The sequence below is a fragment of the Rhincodon typus genome, chromosome 21 (genome assembly GCF_021869965.1).
Source record: "Rhincodon typus isolate 14 chromosome 21, sRhiTyp1.1, whole genome shotgun sequence".
NCBI lineage: Eukaryota > Metazoa > Chordata > Chondrichthyes > Orectolobiformes > Rhincodontidae > Rhincodon > Rhincodon typus.
The window spans coordinates 258,541-272,697 of NC_063352.1; the positions used below are offsets into that span (position 1 = coordinate 258,541).

Sequence of the window (14,157 nt, forward strand, 5' to 3'; positions counted from 1 at the left end):
GAATAAGGGTGAGAGGTCGCTGAGCAGCTCTCCCAATGAGCTCTGCATTCAAGCATCATAACATTCAATTGTACTAAAACCAAAGTACGGAGGACCCTGGAAATTTGAAATAAAAACAGAAAATGCTGGAGAAACTCAGCAGTTCTGGCAGCAGTGGAGAGAGAAACAGAGTTAACATTTTGAGCCCAGTATGACTCATTTTCAAAATATTAAGTCTGGTTCTCTCTTCACTGATACTGCCAGACCAGCTGAGTTTCTCCAACATTCTCTGTTTCATAATTTCTCAATATTGTTATTTATTATGATAATTATTGTTTATTACTGTTATAGGTATTTTCAAATCAATCTGTTCAGAATTGCTATTACTCACTGTGAGAATATGTGGGACTTGAACACAAGCTTCCTGGCTTAGATGTTCATAATGCTCTATTATTATTGCTGAACTGCCATTTCATTTCACTTTTATATTTAATGTAAAAATAGACTGGCGGAGTATTCACATTTAATTCATTAAGTCCCATGGTGTTAAAATCTCTACATGTTTGTCATTTCTTCTGACCATTATTTTTCAGGAATGTCTCTGTGTAGAATATGAACATGCAGCAATTAAAGGAGAGTGGCAGCAAACGCTCGTCAACTCTCCCTGCGCCCAGTATCGTGTACTTGTGGAAACGGCTTGGCTAATCTTTCCTGTGCTAACTGTGAGATTGTTACTCTCTTTGGGAAACAGCACTTGTTGAAGGATACATGATGGCACATACTGTTGACATTTCTAATGAGGCAATGCTGCATTATGCATGTCACTGCTGGAGGGCAATGTGTATGGACCTGGGTAAATTCCATGCTGCTTTACACTTCACTTCCCATCATAACAAATATAAATACATTTGCATAACCTTTATTTCTACATCATTAACAATGTCTTACTCACATCTCTCAGTCTAGCACCTTCTGTTTTTAGGGTTTAAAATGGGACACATCCACAAATTAATATTCCAGTCATGTTTTTCTTTAAGGAATGAACCTGCTTCCAGATTTCCAGAACGGTCCAGTGCGTAGTTGACGCGGGTTTCACTCTTTGAGTGATGTGTGGCTAATCTCGTCTCCTTCTTCACATGTTCACCTTGACCATTCTCAGATTCTCCATTACTGACAATACTCATCAATTACTCAAATTTTCTTCAATTGTCATTGAATCACCATCATATCAATGTACAAAATCCACACCTGAATTAGTACAACTTAGGTTGTTGGGTGGTTCATTAGTAACTTAGGAAAGGTTAAAAACTCATTGCTGCAGATAAATGACTCTTCAACTGTTGCCCTTAAAATTTCATTGTTAAGAAGCAAATGTCTCAAGTTCTCACATTGCTGTCAGCAAGTTCTGAAACTGAAGTGAAAATATCAATTTTGCCCCTAAAAATCTAACTCCACAATACTACATCAGTCATATAAGATTGAGTAACATCCATTAACTGTTTAAGGACTTGCATTAAAAGAACATCTTACAAATCAGTTACAGATTATTGGGTTATTAAATTCATCAGTAAAAAGAGGCCACTTACAAGAGAGAACAATATTTTAACACTCACTCCTTAAAGCTTCTCTTTTCCAGCCATTGATACTGTCAAATGTTGAGGTGACAGCTGCATAGGGAATCAGACTGTCACCTCACTTTACATAGCTGCGTGATTCAGTAGGTGCAGGATCTAAATAATAATTTTTGATCTAATTCAATCCTCTTTGATTTTTTTCATTTCTCCCTAGTTTGCAAGTAGTACTAAGCCAAAACAAAGACTTACTATATCTTTTGATTTGAAGATTTCAGACTTTAGAGTTTGCAAGGAGCCAACATATAGTTTATTGTCGACAGCTGCAACATGCCTCTGTGGTATGTCATTCTAATCTTTCATGTTCACTATTCTCAAACCATTTGTCACGTGGCTAGGCAAGACACACTGAGAATGACACTTGACAGAACTCTACTGTTGTCTGTAGGCAATGTATAATAGCCTTCAATAATCTTCAGAAAGATTGATCTGATTTCACATGGTTGAAGGTGAATTGGTGGTTTTCTTATAACGTCAACATTGAATACTTACTTCCCTGCCTTAAGGTAAGTGCTTTAGATAAAAGCATTTCTAGCAGCAAAGGAACGAATGAATTGTTTTTAAACCAATGACTGCACTGTAAGCTGCAAACCCGTTTGCATGAGCTATTGCTTTTCGCACTGTATTAATTATACTCTTCAGAGATGCAACCAATAGAGGTGACTAAACATCATCAAATTTTAATGTATTAATTTACCTACTTTAATGACAATTCAGCTCAGTTCCCTTAAGAGCGATGCAGTTAAAGCACTTTCTCCTAATGATGATGCCAGCTTAGCAGCAAGCAGCAGGTGGAAGAATCCAGAGTCGAACATGTGTTGAAGGATAGAGACTGGATAGAGAGCCTCAGTCAAGGTGCCGACATTCATTGTGTGTTTTCATGTTTAGACTGAGCCAACAAACAAGGAAAGTCCATGGAGCATAATCACATTTTCAACACCGACAGTCCCCTTCCCTCCCATGATGGGGAGCACGCTTGTGGTTTAGAATATGTACGTGTTGCCTACTACAGTCTTCTGCTGTGCTTAGGTTTACCAGGTGAGTGCACATTTTTATCTAAGAGCAGGAGCTCAGTAAAAGACGTTCGTACTTGAAATGTTATCACTGGCTTCACATTTATTCAAATGATAGTTTAATGAAACAGTAAAGAAATGATAAACCCATTATCTCAGAATAAAAAAAATCCTTGTTTCTCTAAAGGTCTTAGTACATCTTAAAGAATTATCTAAATCACATCTTTCAATTTCTTTCAAATATTTTATTGTGTATTTAAATTCAAAATCATTTATTTGGAACATAATTTGCAAAATATTAGGACAAAAGGAAATCCCCTGTTTTTACTTAATGCTAATCCAATTTAAAAAAAAGGATAACTGTAACGAAAATTAAGTCGGAAATGAAACATTGTGAGGTCATTGTGTTTCCTTTGTGAGCTCGAAATGAAAGGACCTTCTCTTAATTCAGAACCTCAAAATATAACATTTAATTTGTAAAGTTAAAAACAGAGCTGTAGCTGACGGAAGGAGAAACAATTATCCTCTTTAATGTGTACATAATAAACTGCAGATATCATGATTTAAATTTCTGTTGAGTGAAGCACTTATTTTCTACCAACAGAATGAATGTTTAACACATTGAAATTAGAACACAGGCGCAAAATACATTTTCAAATGTTAAACAAAGGAGAAATAATATTTATGTATGTAATATAGTTACACATTAAGACAATAATTGTGAATGGAACCTATATGCATCAGTGTTCCAGATGTTTATTGGGAGTACAAATCCCCATCTTCAGGCAGGAATAATAACAGATAGGAAGGTAATTTATGGCTTAGGTGACAACTAAAGAGAAACGCTTCATAATTCCAACGTGTGCCTCAGCCTGGGAGCTGAGACCCACAGATTGCTGATCACAGCAGTTTGAGTAGGATACAGTCAATTCATCGAACCTTTTCATCAGTAAGTATAATAAAGTTAAATTAGTATTATTCAAATATTTAACAGTCATTTTGTTCATAAATGTGCTTATTTCATTGCACAGAAAATCACAGTAAAACTGGATTGTCTTTAGTGTGAGGCTCAATAACAAAATGAAAGAAATTAAATCAGTGTCATGATGAATTGATTTTTCAGAAGATGTTGTTCACAAGATACTTTATTGCTAGAGTGGAGGTGGTGGCTGCAGTCTGAGGGAGACAATTCTAACTTCCAGGCAGTCCTTTGGTGGAATATAGACGATTGGAGAGGCTGGCCTTGTCCTGCTTCGAGCTGGGACAGCTGTGTGGAAATTCAACCAAAGTGTTTCAAATCATGATGGGTTTAGAGTAAATTACAAGACTGTTTCCATGGTGAAATGAACAGTCACCAAATGACACTGGTTTAAGGTGATTGGCAAAGGAACCAGGACACAACCTGAGGACAAACCGTCTTGCACAGTGATGGTTAGGATTTGGAATGCACTGCTGGGTACGGTGATCGTTACAGATTCAATTGACATTACCAAAAGGGAATTCAATAAACTCTCAAAGGAGAAAAAATTGCTGGGACAGTGGGAAAGAGCTAGCAGTGGGAGGAATGGGATGGCTTTATGAAAGTACTAGTACACACTTGATGGACTGAAGATCTTCAGCATTTTACTTTGCTGTAATTTTATAATCCTGTAGTTCCAGGCAGAAACATGGCCCAGCTGGCTCTCGATCATGTTTCTGTGTCAAATGCCTTGATTAGATAACATTAGATGGGGGGAGAGGAACAGGACATTGTCCAGATTAGTAATGGACCACAGTATTCTTCTGGAGTCCAGAAAGACTCCACTTGGATCTGAATGGACACCTCTCTTCACCTTGTTCATCTAGTTTTACTGAGGGGTGGGGGAGATATTGAGTTCCTTCCTGTGGGGGTGGGAATGGGGATTTAAAGCTGCACCCAGTACATCAGAGGACCCTGATTTGCTTAGATCACTGAGGCTTCCATCTCATTGTCCATGAAAATGTAACAAAAACTAGGGCAGCAAGTGGGGAGAGAACAGGAATGTGGTAACCATGTCCTGTCACTTTAACTGGGGCAACTCCAATTCAGACAGAAAATGGAAGTATCAGGCAGTAGTCACATCATTGTTGACTGGCACAGTCACAAAGCACTGAATGGCCTCCTTCTGTGCTGTAAATATCCATGAGTCGATGAATTAAAATTGTCCATGAGGTGTTTAATAGAAGTCCCTTGGAGCAAATGAGCAACAAATCAGAATGAATTCTAAAGTCAAATAGAAATGCTGGGAATCCTCAGCAACTCCAGCAGCAACCCCATCACAAGGTGAAACATCGGGTGGCAGTGAATATCCTGATTGGTGGGTTGAAGAACACTGAAGGGACAGGGATACATTTCCAAGTCAGGATGGGGAGTGGCTTGGAGGGGAACTTGCAGGGGGTGGTATTCCTATATATCGCTTGCTCTTGTCCTTCTAGATGGAAGTGGCCGTGGGTTTGGAAGGTGCTGTTTGAGGATCTTTGGTGAATTTTTGCAGTGCATCTTGTAGATAGTACACACTGCTGCGACTGAACATCGGTGATGGAGGGAGTGGATGCTTGTGGATGTCGTGCCAATCACGTGAGGGTTGCTTTGTCCTGGATTGTGTCAAACTTCTGGAGCATTGTTAGAGCTGTCACTAATGCCTGCTTAAAGTCTTCCTTGCACAGGCCCTGGTATTCATCCAATGACTCCCCAAGCAGAAAGCCAAAAAGCAAACCTAAAAAGCAAACTCTAATGTTTGCTTAGAGGCACTCAGGGGTGCTCCCTGCCTGATCATCCGACTACTGAGAAACACTCCCCACACCCGTGTTTCTGAATCCTCTGTCTCATGGTTTCAACCCTACAGCTACCAATGCTCCCCACCTTCCCCCATCTCCACCTCCTTGCCCACACTCCATTGTTGTTCTGCCTCTGCGTCCATGGCAACTCAGGTGGGTGTAGTACCACCAGCAGCCACTACGTCCTTAACAGCACTACTGAGCAATGAAGAGCTGCTGTCCTTTGATTGGCCAGCAGTTCCCAAGAGGAGTCTTTGATCATGGGGAAGGTCTGTCCTAGCCAGTTAACTACCCAATTAACTACATAGTTAACCAATCAGTTCACTATGCAAATAACTGCTCAATTAATTACCCTGTTAACTGCCCAGTTAATTATCACGTTAACTGCCAGTTAGCTATTTAATGAACTACCCAATAACCCAGTTAACTATTCAAATGACTGATTAACTACCCTATTCAATTAACTACCCACTTGGAATTGAATGCAATGGAACTTCCTGAAAAGAGGCAGTGGGAGGTCTGTTTTGTGGCACAGTGGTAGTGTCCCTAGCCCTGGACCATGGGGCCTGGGTTCAAATCCTATCTGCTCCAGAGATATGTAATAATATCTCTGAAAAGGCTGGTTAGGGGAAAAAAGTTTAAAAATTTTAAAATAATTCAAGAAAAGAGATAGTGTGGAGTTCACATTGGCCACAGCAGATAGATCACAGCTGTTTAATATCACCTGTTAACATGTGTCTCTTTCCACAGCCGCTGCCAGAAGCCTGAGTTCCTGCAGCATTCCCAGTTTTTAATTCAGAATTCCAGCATCTGCAGCATTTGCTGCTAAGTATGAATTCTGTCATAGTTTTAAAACGACAATCATCTCTAAAACCTAACAAAATCTATACCCAAATTAGCAGAAACACTTCAAATGAAGCTGCTTCACATTTCTAATGATTGTTGTTAAAGAATTTTTTTTTTATACAAACCCATCTGTAGATGACAGAACGCTGAAAGACAGAAAGCAATTGAAACAAGAATTAACTTTGAATTTCATAAAATCTGGAACGAGAAATTGTTCTGATTTTGTAAAATGCTATCACAAGCTGTTTTACTGTTAATTTTGAACCATCGCACACAGTTACTTGAATTTAATTGGATTCGGAAACAGCATCTTCCTGAATGTTAACAGTTTGGTGTTTCTGTCAGATTATATAACTGATCTCATTTATAATTAACAACTGATCACAACGAAAGGTCTTAAATTTTATCACACCAACATATTGAACAACCTAATACATATCTAATATGGAAAATATACATTTAAAAATAATAATTGAAAATAAAATTTGGGCTACTCTGTACAGTTTTAGCTTTAAGGGAGGCTATGCTTGTTTTGGAGTTGGTATAGTGAAGGATCACTGGAACAGTGACTGGGATAAGAGGACTAAACTCTGATGAGAAGGTGAGGAAATTGGGTTTTTATTCTTTGGAGTATTGAAGTATGCGTGGTGATCTAATAGAACTTAGAACATAGACCGTAGAACTATACAGCTCAGGAACGGGCCCTTCAGCCCATGATGTTGTGCCGAACATGATGCCAAATTAAACGAATCCCTTCTGCCTGACTTATTCAATATCCCTCCATTCCTTGCATATTCATGTGCTTATCTAAAATGCCCCTATAGTATCTTCCTCCACCACCACCCTGGCAATGCATTCCACACTCCTGCCACTCTCTGTGTAAAAAACCTGCCCCTCACATCTCCTTTAAATTTTCCCCCCTCTCACCTTAAATGGATATCCCCTAGTATTAGACATTTCAACTCTGGGAAAAAGATTCTGACCGTCAAACCTATCTAAGCATCTCATAATTTTATAGACTTCTATCAAGTCTCCCCTCAATCTCTGCAACTCCAGAGAAAACAACCCAAGGTTTTCTAGCCTCTCCTTATAGGTCATACCTTCTAATCCAGGCAGCATCCTGGTAAACCTCTTCTGCATCCTCTGCAAAGCCTCCATATCCTTCCTGTAACATGGCAAGTAGAATTGAATGCAATACTCCAAGAGTGGCCTAACCAAAGTCTTATAAAACTGCAACATGACCTCCTTACACTTGTACTCAATCCCTGACCAATAAAGGCAAGCATGCCATATGCCTTCTTTACCACGCTATCTACTGTGTGGCTACTTTCAGAGAGCTATGGACTTGAACCCCAAGATATTTCTACATATCAATGCTGTTCAGAGTCCTGCAATTAACTGTATACTTTTCCTTAACATTTGATCTCCCAAAGTGCAGCACCTCACACTTTCCCAGATTAAACTCTATCTGCCATTTCTCTGCTCACATCTGCAACTTATCTGTTTCCTGCTGTATTCTTTGACAACCTTCTACACTATCCACATCTCCACCGATCTTTGAATTGTCTGCAAACTTACTAACCCACCAATCTACATTTTCATCCAAGTCATTTATATACATCACAAACAGCATAGGTCCCAGTATAGATCCCTGTGGAACATCACTAGTCACGGACCTCCAGCCTGAAAAACACCCTTCCACCACTACCCTCTGTCTTCTATGGACAAGCCAATTCTGATCCATGTGGCCATGTCACTGTGGATCCCATGCATCTTAATCTTCTGGATGACCTTACCGTGAGGGACCTTGTCGAAAGCCTTACTGAAATCCATGGAAACAACATCTACTGCTCTACCCTCTTCAATCACCTTCGTCACCTTCTGGCAAAATTCAATCGAGTTGGTAAGACATGACCTGCCGTACAAAGCCACGCTGACTGTCCCTAATTAGGCCATGCTTTTCCAAATGTGTGCAAATCCTATCCTTAAGAATTCTCTCCAATAACTTCCCAACCACTGATGTGAGACTCACTGGTCTGTAGTTTCCTGGATTATCCCTATTTAACTTCTTGAACAGAAGAACAACATTAGCTGCTCATTAAAATGTTCAGGATTTGGCAGGAACAAGAGAGTGTCCACATTGAGACATAGTTCTCCCTGGTTGGTGAATCTAAAGCACTGGAACAGTATCAGGATAAGGGGACAATCACTTAGGGCTGCATAAGGAGACATTTCTTCATTCAAATGTTGTGAATCTTGGGGTTGCGGAAACACCATCATCAAATCTGTTCAGTGCTGAGCTTGATGGAGTTTTGGTCTTTCAGGAAATTGATGGATGTGGGGGACAGGGTACAAAGGGGAAAAGAAGATCAAGATCAGCCCATGATCATGTAGGAGCCATCTCGATGGACTGAATGGTGTACTCCATTCATGTTGGCAGCACGGTGGCTCAGTGGTTAGCGCTGCTGCCTCACAGCACCAGGGATCCGGGTTTGATCCCACCCTCAGGCGACTGTCTGTGTGGAGTTTGCATGTTCTCCCTGTGTCTATGTGGGTTTCCTCCAGGTGCTCCAGTTTCCTCCCACAGTCCAAAGATGTGCAGGCTAGGTGGATTGGCCACGCTAAATTGCCTGTAGTGTTCAGGGATTTGTAGATCAGGTAGGTTATAGTGGGATGAGTCAGGGTGGGATGCCCTCAGGGTCGGTGTGATCTTGTTGGGCTGAAGGGCCTGTTTTCACACTGCAGGGATTCTATGATCTTCTGTATAAAGTTAGGTTTAAAAAGGTAAGATAAATGTAGAATATGCCACTGAGGTGTGTTAACATATTGATGTCAAAATGTCCAAGCCAGCACTTGGAAAATTCAAAAAAGTGTTATTTCCCAAATAGAACCTGTTTCTTCTCAGACAAATTTATAAGAATGCGTAGCAGCAACAAGAAATGAGGTTCAGCTCAATGTCCTCCTCAGAATACAAAAAATCTGATCTTTAAAATGTTTCCAAGAGTGAGAACTGTTTCTTTTCATGTCACACTGCTTTATTTTAAAAATACAATAAAAAGGGGTCAACATTTTTACAGAATACAGACTGGTCAGGATTTAACTCATCTCCTGCTGAATAATGCAATCATCAGTTTTTGAAAACAGAAACAATCATTTGCATTTTTGTGATTTGACTGGATCATGAGGAAAAAACTGATTTGGCCATTAATGTTTCAGGTCAATGACCTTTCTTCAGAACTGGAGGATGTTACAAATGAACAGCTTTCCTGCAAGAGCACAGCCAGGAAAAAGGCAACATGAAAAATACATGGGAGACGAGTCCGAATGATTAAAGCACAAAAGTTGACCATGGTAGGGCACAGGAGATCATTTAGCAAGTGCAGAAATAAAAGATGGGTTTGAAGGAGGTGGGAACATTTACCCAGAATAACAAAAGTTTGGAAAATATGGCAAATAGGAAAAGGTTCCCATTTGAGGAATAATGAGTAGACTGCAAGGTACAACCCTCAAACTGTGCGGTAATCCCAGCCCAATTACCAGCCCACTCCTCTTTGACTCCCAATGGTGCTGATGCAACCATTCACCATTGCCTCAGAACAAATTAAGATCTAAAGTCAAGGCTAGAAACCCACTCTATCGTAGACTTTTCATACCATGACAGGAGTCTGGGGATTATTAGTAGAGGATAAAGTGATTGCAGACAAATTAAATAAATATTTTTCTTTGGTCTTTACGAAAGCAGACAAAAGTAACAGCTGGGTAATTGCTGTAAATCAGCAATTAAAAGTGAGGGAGGAACACAAGAACATCACAATTACCAGTAAAACTCATTGAAATGTTAGAACTGCCAGGTCCTGATGGATTTCAACCTTGGATCATGAAAGAAGGACCTAGTGACATAGTTGATGCATTGGTTTTAACTTACCAAAACTCATTAGATTCAGAAAAATGCCTTCAGATTGAAGAATTGTTAATGTACCTCCTTTATTCAGAAAGAGAGGGAGGTAGAAAGCAGGAAACCACAACCCAGTTAATTTAACATCTTTCATAGGGTAAAATGATAGAAGCTATTATTATAGAAGTTATAACGGAGGCACTTGGAGAAGTTCAAGGTAATCAGGCAGAGATAACATGGTTTTATCAAAGAGAAATTATGTCTAACTAATTTATTGGAGCTCTTTGAAGAAGTAACTCATGCTGTCGATAAAAGGGAACCAGTGACCGTATTGTACTTATAGATTTCCAGGAGGTATTTAATAAGATGCCACGTCAAAGGTTATTACCGAAAATAAAACAGGGTTCGGCCACATCTGGAGTATTGTGTCTAGTTCTGGTCGTCTCATTACAGGAAAGATGTGGAAGCGTTGGAAAAGGTGCAGAGGAGATTTGCCAGGATGTTGCCTGGAATGGAGGGAAGGTCTTAGGAGGAAAGGTTGAGATAGCTAGGGCTTTTCTCTTTAAAACGACAAAGGATGAGAGATGACTTGATAGAGGTGTACAAAATAATCAGAGATATAGATAGAGTAGACAGCCAGAGACTTCTTCCTCGGGTGGAGGTAGCTATTATGAGGGGACATAGTTTTAAAGTGAGTGGAGGTAGATATAGGGGAGACGTCAGAGGTAGGTTCTTTACTCAGAGAATGGTTGGGGCATGGAATGCATTGCCAGAGAGGGTAGTGGAGTCGGCCTCATTAGGGGCATTTAAGCGGCTATTAGGTAAGCATATCGATGATAGTATAAGGTAAGGATGGAGGTTAGATAGACCTCAGGTTTCGGGTAAAAGTTCGGCACAACATCGTGGGCCGAAGGGCCTGTACTGTGCTTTACTGTTCTATGTGCTATGTTCTATGTTCTAATGGTGTAGAGAGTAACTTTTTGGCATGGATGGAAGATTGGCTGCCTAACTGGGAGCAGAGTACAGGAATAAATCTGTCTTTTGCAGGCTAACAGGAGGTCACGAGTAGTGTGTCACAGGGGTCAGTGCTGGGCCCTCAACTTTTTACAATTTACAGAAATGATCTGAATGAAGGGATAAAAGATACGGAGCTTAATTTGTTGATGACAATAAAACAGACAGGAAAGTGAGTTGTGAAGAGGATATAAGGAGCCTTCAAAGGAATAGAATGAGTGATCAATGATCTAGCAAATGGAGAAAGTGTGAAATGGTTCATTTTCGCAGAATGAATCAAAAAGAAGCCTGACATATGAAGATGCAGAGCTCTGAGATGCAGGGAGACATCTGGGTGTCTGAGTGCATGTATGTCAAAAGGTCAGTAAGCATGCTACAGCAAGTAACCAGGAAAGTCCAGAGAACAATACAGTTTATGGCAAAAGGAATTGAATGAAGGATTAGGGAGGTTATGCTTCAGTTATACAGGGAATTGGTGGCTGTGTCTGTAGTACTGTGTATGGTACTGGCCACTGCACCTTACGGGAGGATGTTAACCAGTTCAGAGAAGGTTTAGAATAAAGAACAATACAGCACAGGAACAGGCCCTTCAGCTCTCCAAGCCTGTGATGACACATTTTCCCCTTCTATACTAAAACTGTCTACACTTACAGGATCCATATCCCTCTATTCCCTTCCTATTCATGTATTTGTCCAGGTGCTTCTTAAATGCTGCTACTGTGTCAACTTCCCCGACCTCCTTTGTCAGCATGTTCCAGGCACTCACCACCCTTTGTGTGAAAAACTTGCCTCATACATCTCTTTTAAACTTCCCCCCCTTGCACCTTGAACCTGTGTCCCCTAGTAATTGACCCCTCCACCCTGGGAGAAAGCCTCATACTTTCCACTCTATCCATGCCGTTCACAATCTTTTAAAATTCTGTCATGTCACCCCTCAACCTCCTGCATTCCACTGAAAACAAACCCAGTCTAGCAGATGGTGGAATTTGAATACAACTAATATCTGGAATTAGGAGTCTAATGATGACCGTGAATCCATTGTTGATTGTCGCAAAAACCCAACTGGGGGTTCACTACTGCCCTTGAGGGAAGGAAACTGCGATCCTTACCTGGTCTGGCCTACATGTGACTCCAGATCCCCAGCAATGTGGTTGACTCTTAATTGCCCTCTGGGCAATAAAGGCTGCATAGCCAGCAACATCCTCATCCCATGAATGAATAAAGAAGAAAAAAAACAAAAACAGAAGTTGCTGGAAAAGCTCAACAGGTCTGGCAGCATCTGTGAAGAAAATATCAGAGTTAACGTTTCAGATCCGATGACCCTTTCCCACTTCCATCCACAATTCTTTTGGTTTTTAACCAATCCACCCAACCTTTCTTCATAGCTAAAATCCAGGCAACATCCTGATTAACCTTTTCTGTACCCTCTCCAAAGCATCCATGTCCTTCTGGTAGTGTGGTGACCAGAACTGCACACAATATTCCAAATGTGGCCTAATTAAAGTTCTAGGGTCAAGGATGTCTCGGAGCAGGTACAGGACATTCTGAAGGGGGAGGGTGAATAGCCAGTGGTTGTGGTACACATCGGTAGAAACGACAAAGGTAATAAAAGGGATGAGGTCCTAAAAACAGAAAACAGGGAGCGAGGAAGAAAGTTAAGAAATCAGACCTCAAAGGGAGTGATCTCAGGATTATTACCAGTGCCACGTGCTAGTTCGCGGAGAAATGACAGGATATACTGGATGAATATGTGGCTGAAAAGTTTGTGTCGGGGGGAGGGTTTCAGATTCCTGAGGCATTGGGACTGGTTCTGGAAGAGGCGGGACCTGTACAAACTGGACGGGTTACACCTGAGCAGGACTGGGAGTGATGTCCTGGGGGGGAGTGTTTGCTGGAGCGGTTGGAGAGGGTTTAAACTAATATACCAGGGGGATGGGAACCTATGTAAGGAGCCAGAGAAGGAGGCAGCAAGGATAAAAACAAAAGGTAGAAAAGGGTATAAGAAAAGTGATAGGTTGAGAAACCTAGGACGGGATTCAAACAGGGCTATTAAGAAAAATAAGGAGGAGACAAACACTGTAAAAAGGAAAAGCTTAAAGGCTTTGTGCCTTAATGCTCGGAGCATCTACAATAAAGTGGATGAACTAATCACGCAGATAGATGTAAACGGATACAATATAATTGGGATTATGGAGACATGGCTGCAGGGTGACCAGGGATGGGAACTGACTGTCCCAGGGTATTCAGTATTTAGGAAGGACAGGCAAAAAGGAAAAGGTGGTGGAGTGGCATTGCTGGTTAAAGAGGAAATTAACACAATAGTGAGAAAGGATATTAGCTCTGAAGATGTGGAGTCTGTATGGGTGGAGTTGAGAAATACCAAGGGGCAAAAATCATTGGTAGGTGTCTTATGTAGACTCCCAAACTACAATGGTGATGTTGGAAATGGCATTAAACAGGAAATTAGAGGTACATGTGATAAGGGAATAACGGTGATCATGGGTGATTTTAATCTAAACATAGATTGGGCAAATCAAATTAGCCACAATGTTGTAGAGGAGGAATTCCTGGATATATATGAGGTGGTTTTCTTGACCAATATGTGGAGGAACCAACTAGAGAGCAGGCTATCTTAGATTGGGTGCTGTGTAATGAGAAGGGAATCATTGCCAATCTAGCTGTGCGAGAACCCTTGGGGATGAGTGACCATAACGTGATAGAATTTTTTATTAAGATGGAGAGTGAGGAAGTTGATTCGGAGACTAGAGTGCTGAACCTTAATAAAGGAAACTACGAGGATATGAGGCGTGAGTTGGCCTTGATAGACTGGGAAGAGTGACTTAAAGGAATGACAGTGGATAGGTAATGACAAACATTCAAGGAATGCAAGGGAGAACTGCAATAACTGTTTATTTCTGAGACAACAAGGTGCAGAGCTGGATGAACACAGCAGGCCAAGCAGCATCATAGGAGCAGGAGGCTT

The 14,157-nt window shown here is 40.8% G+C and overlaps 1 protein-coding gene across 1 annotated transcript in view; it reads left to right on the forward strand.

The window, feature by feature from the left end:
- Window positions 1-2,524: 2,524 nt before the first annotated feature.
- gpr139 (G protein-coupled receptor 139) overlaps window positions 2,525-14,157 on the forward strand; it is a 66,248-nt gene continuing 54,615 nt past the window's right edge. The window contains exon 1 of the mRNA XM_048609853.1: window positions 2,525-2,648. Within this exon, the coding sequence (XP_048465810.1) occupies window positions 2,525-2,648 (124 nt within the window). The remainder of the gene's footprint in view (window positions 2,649-14,157) is intronic.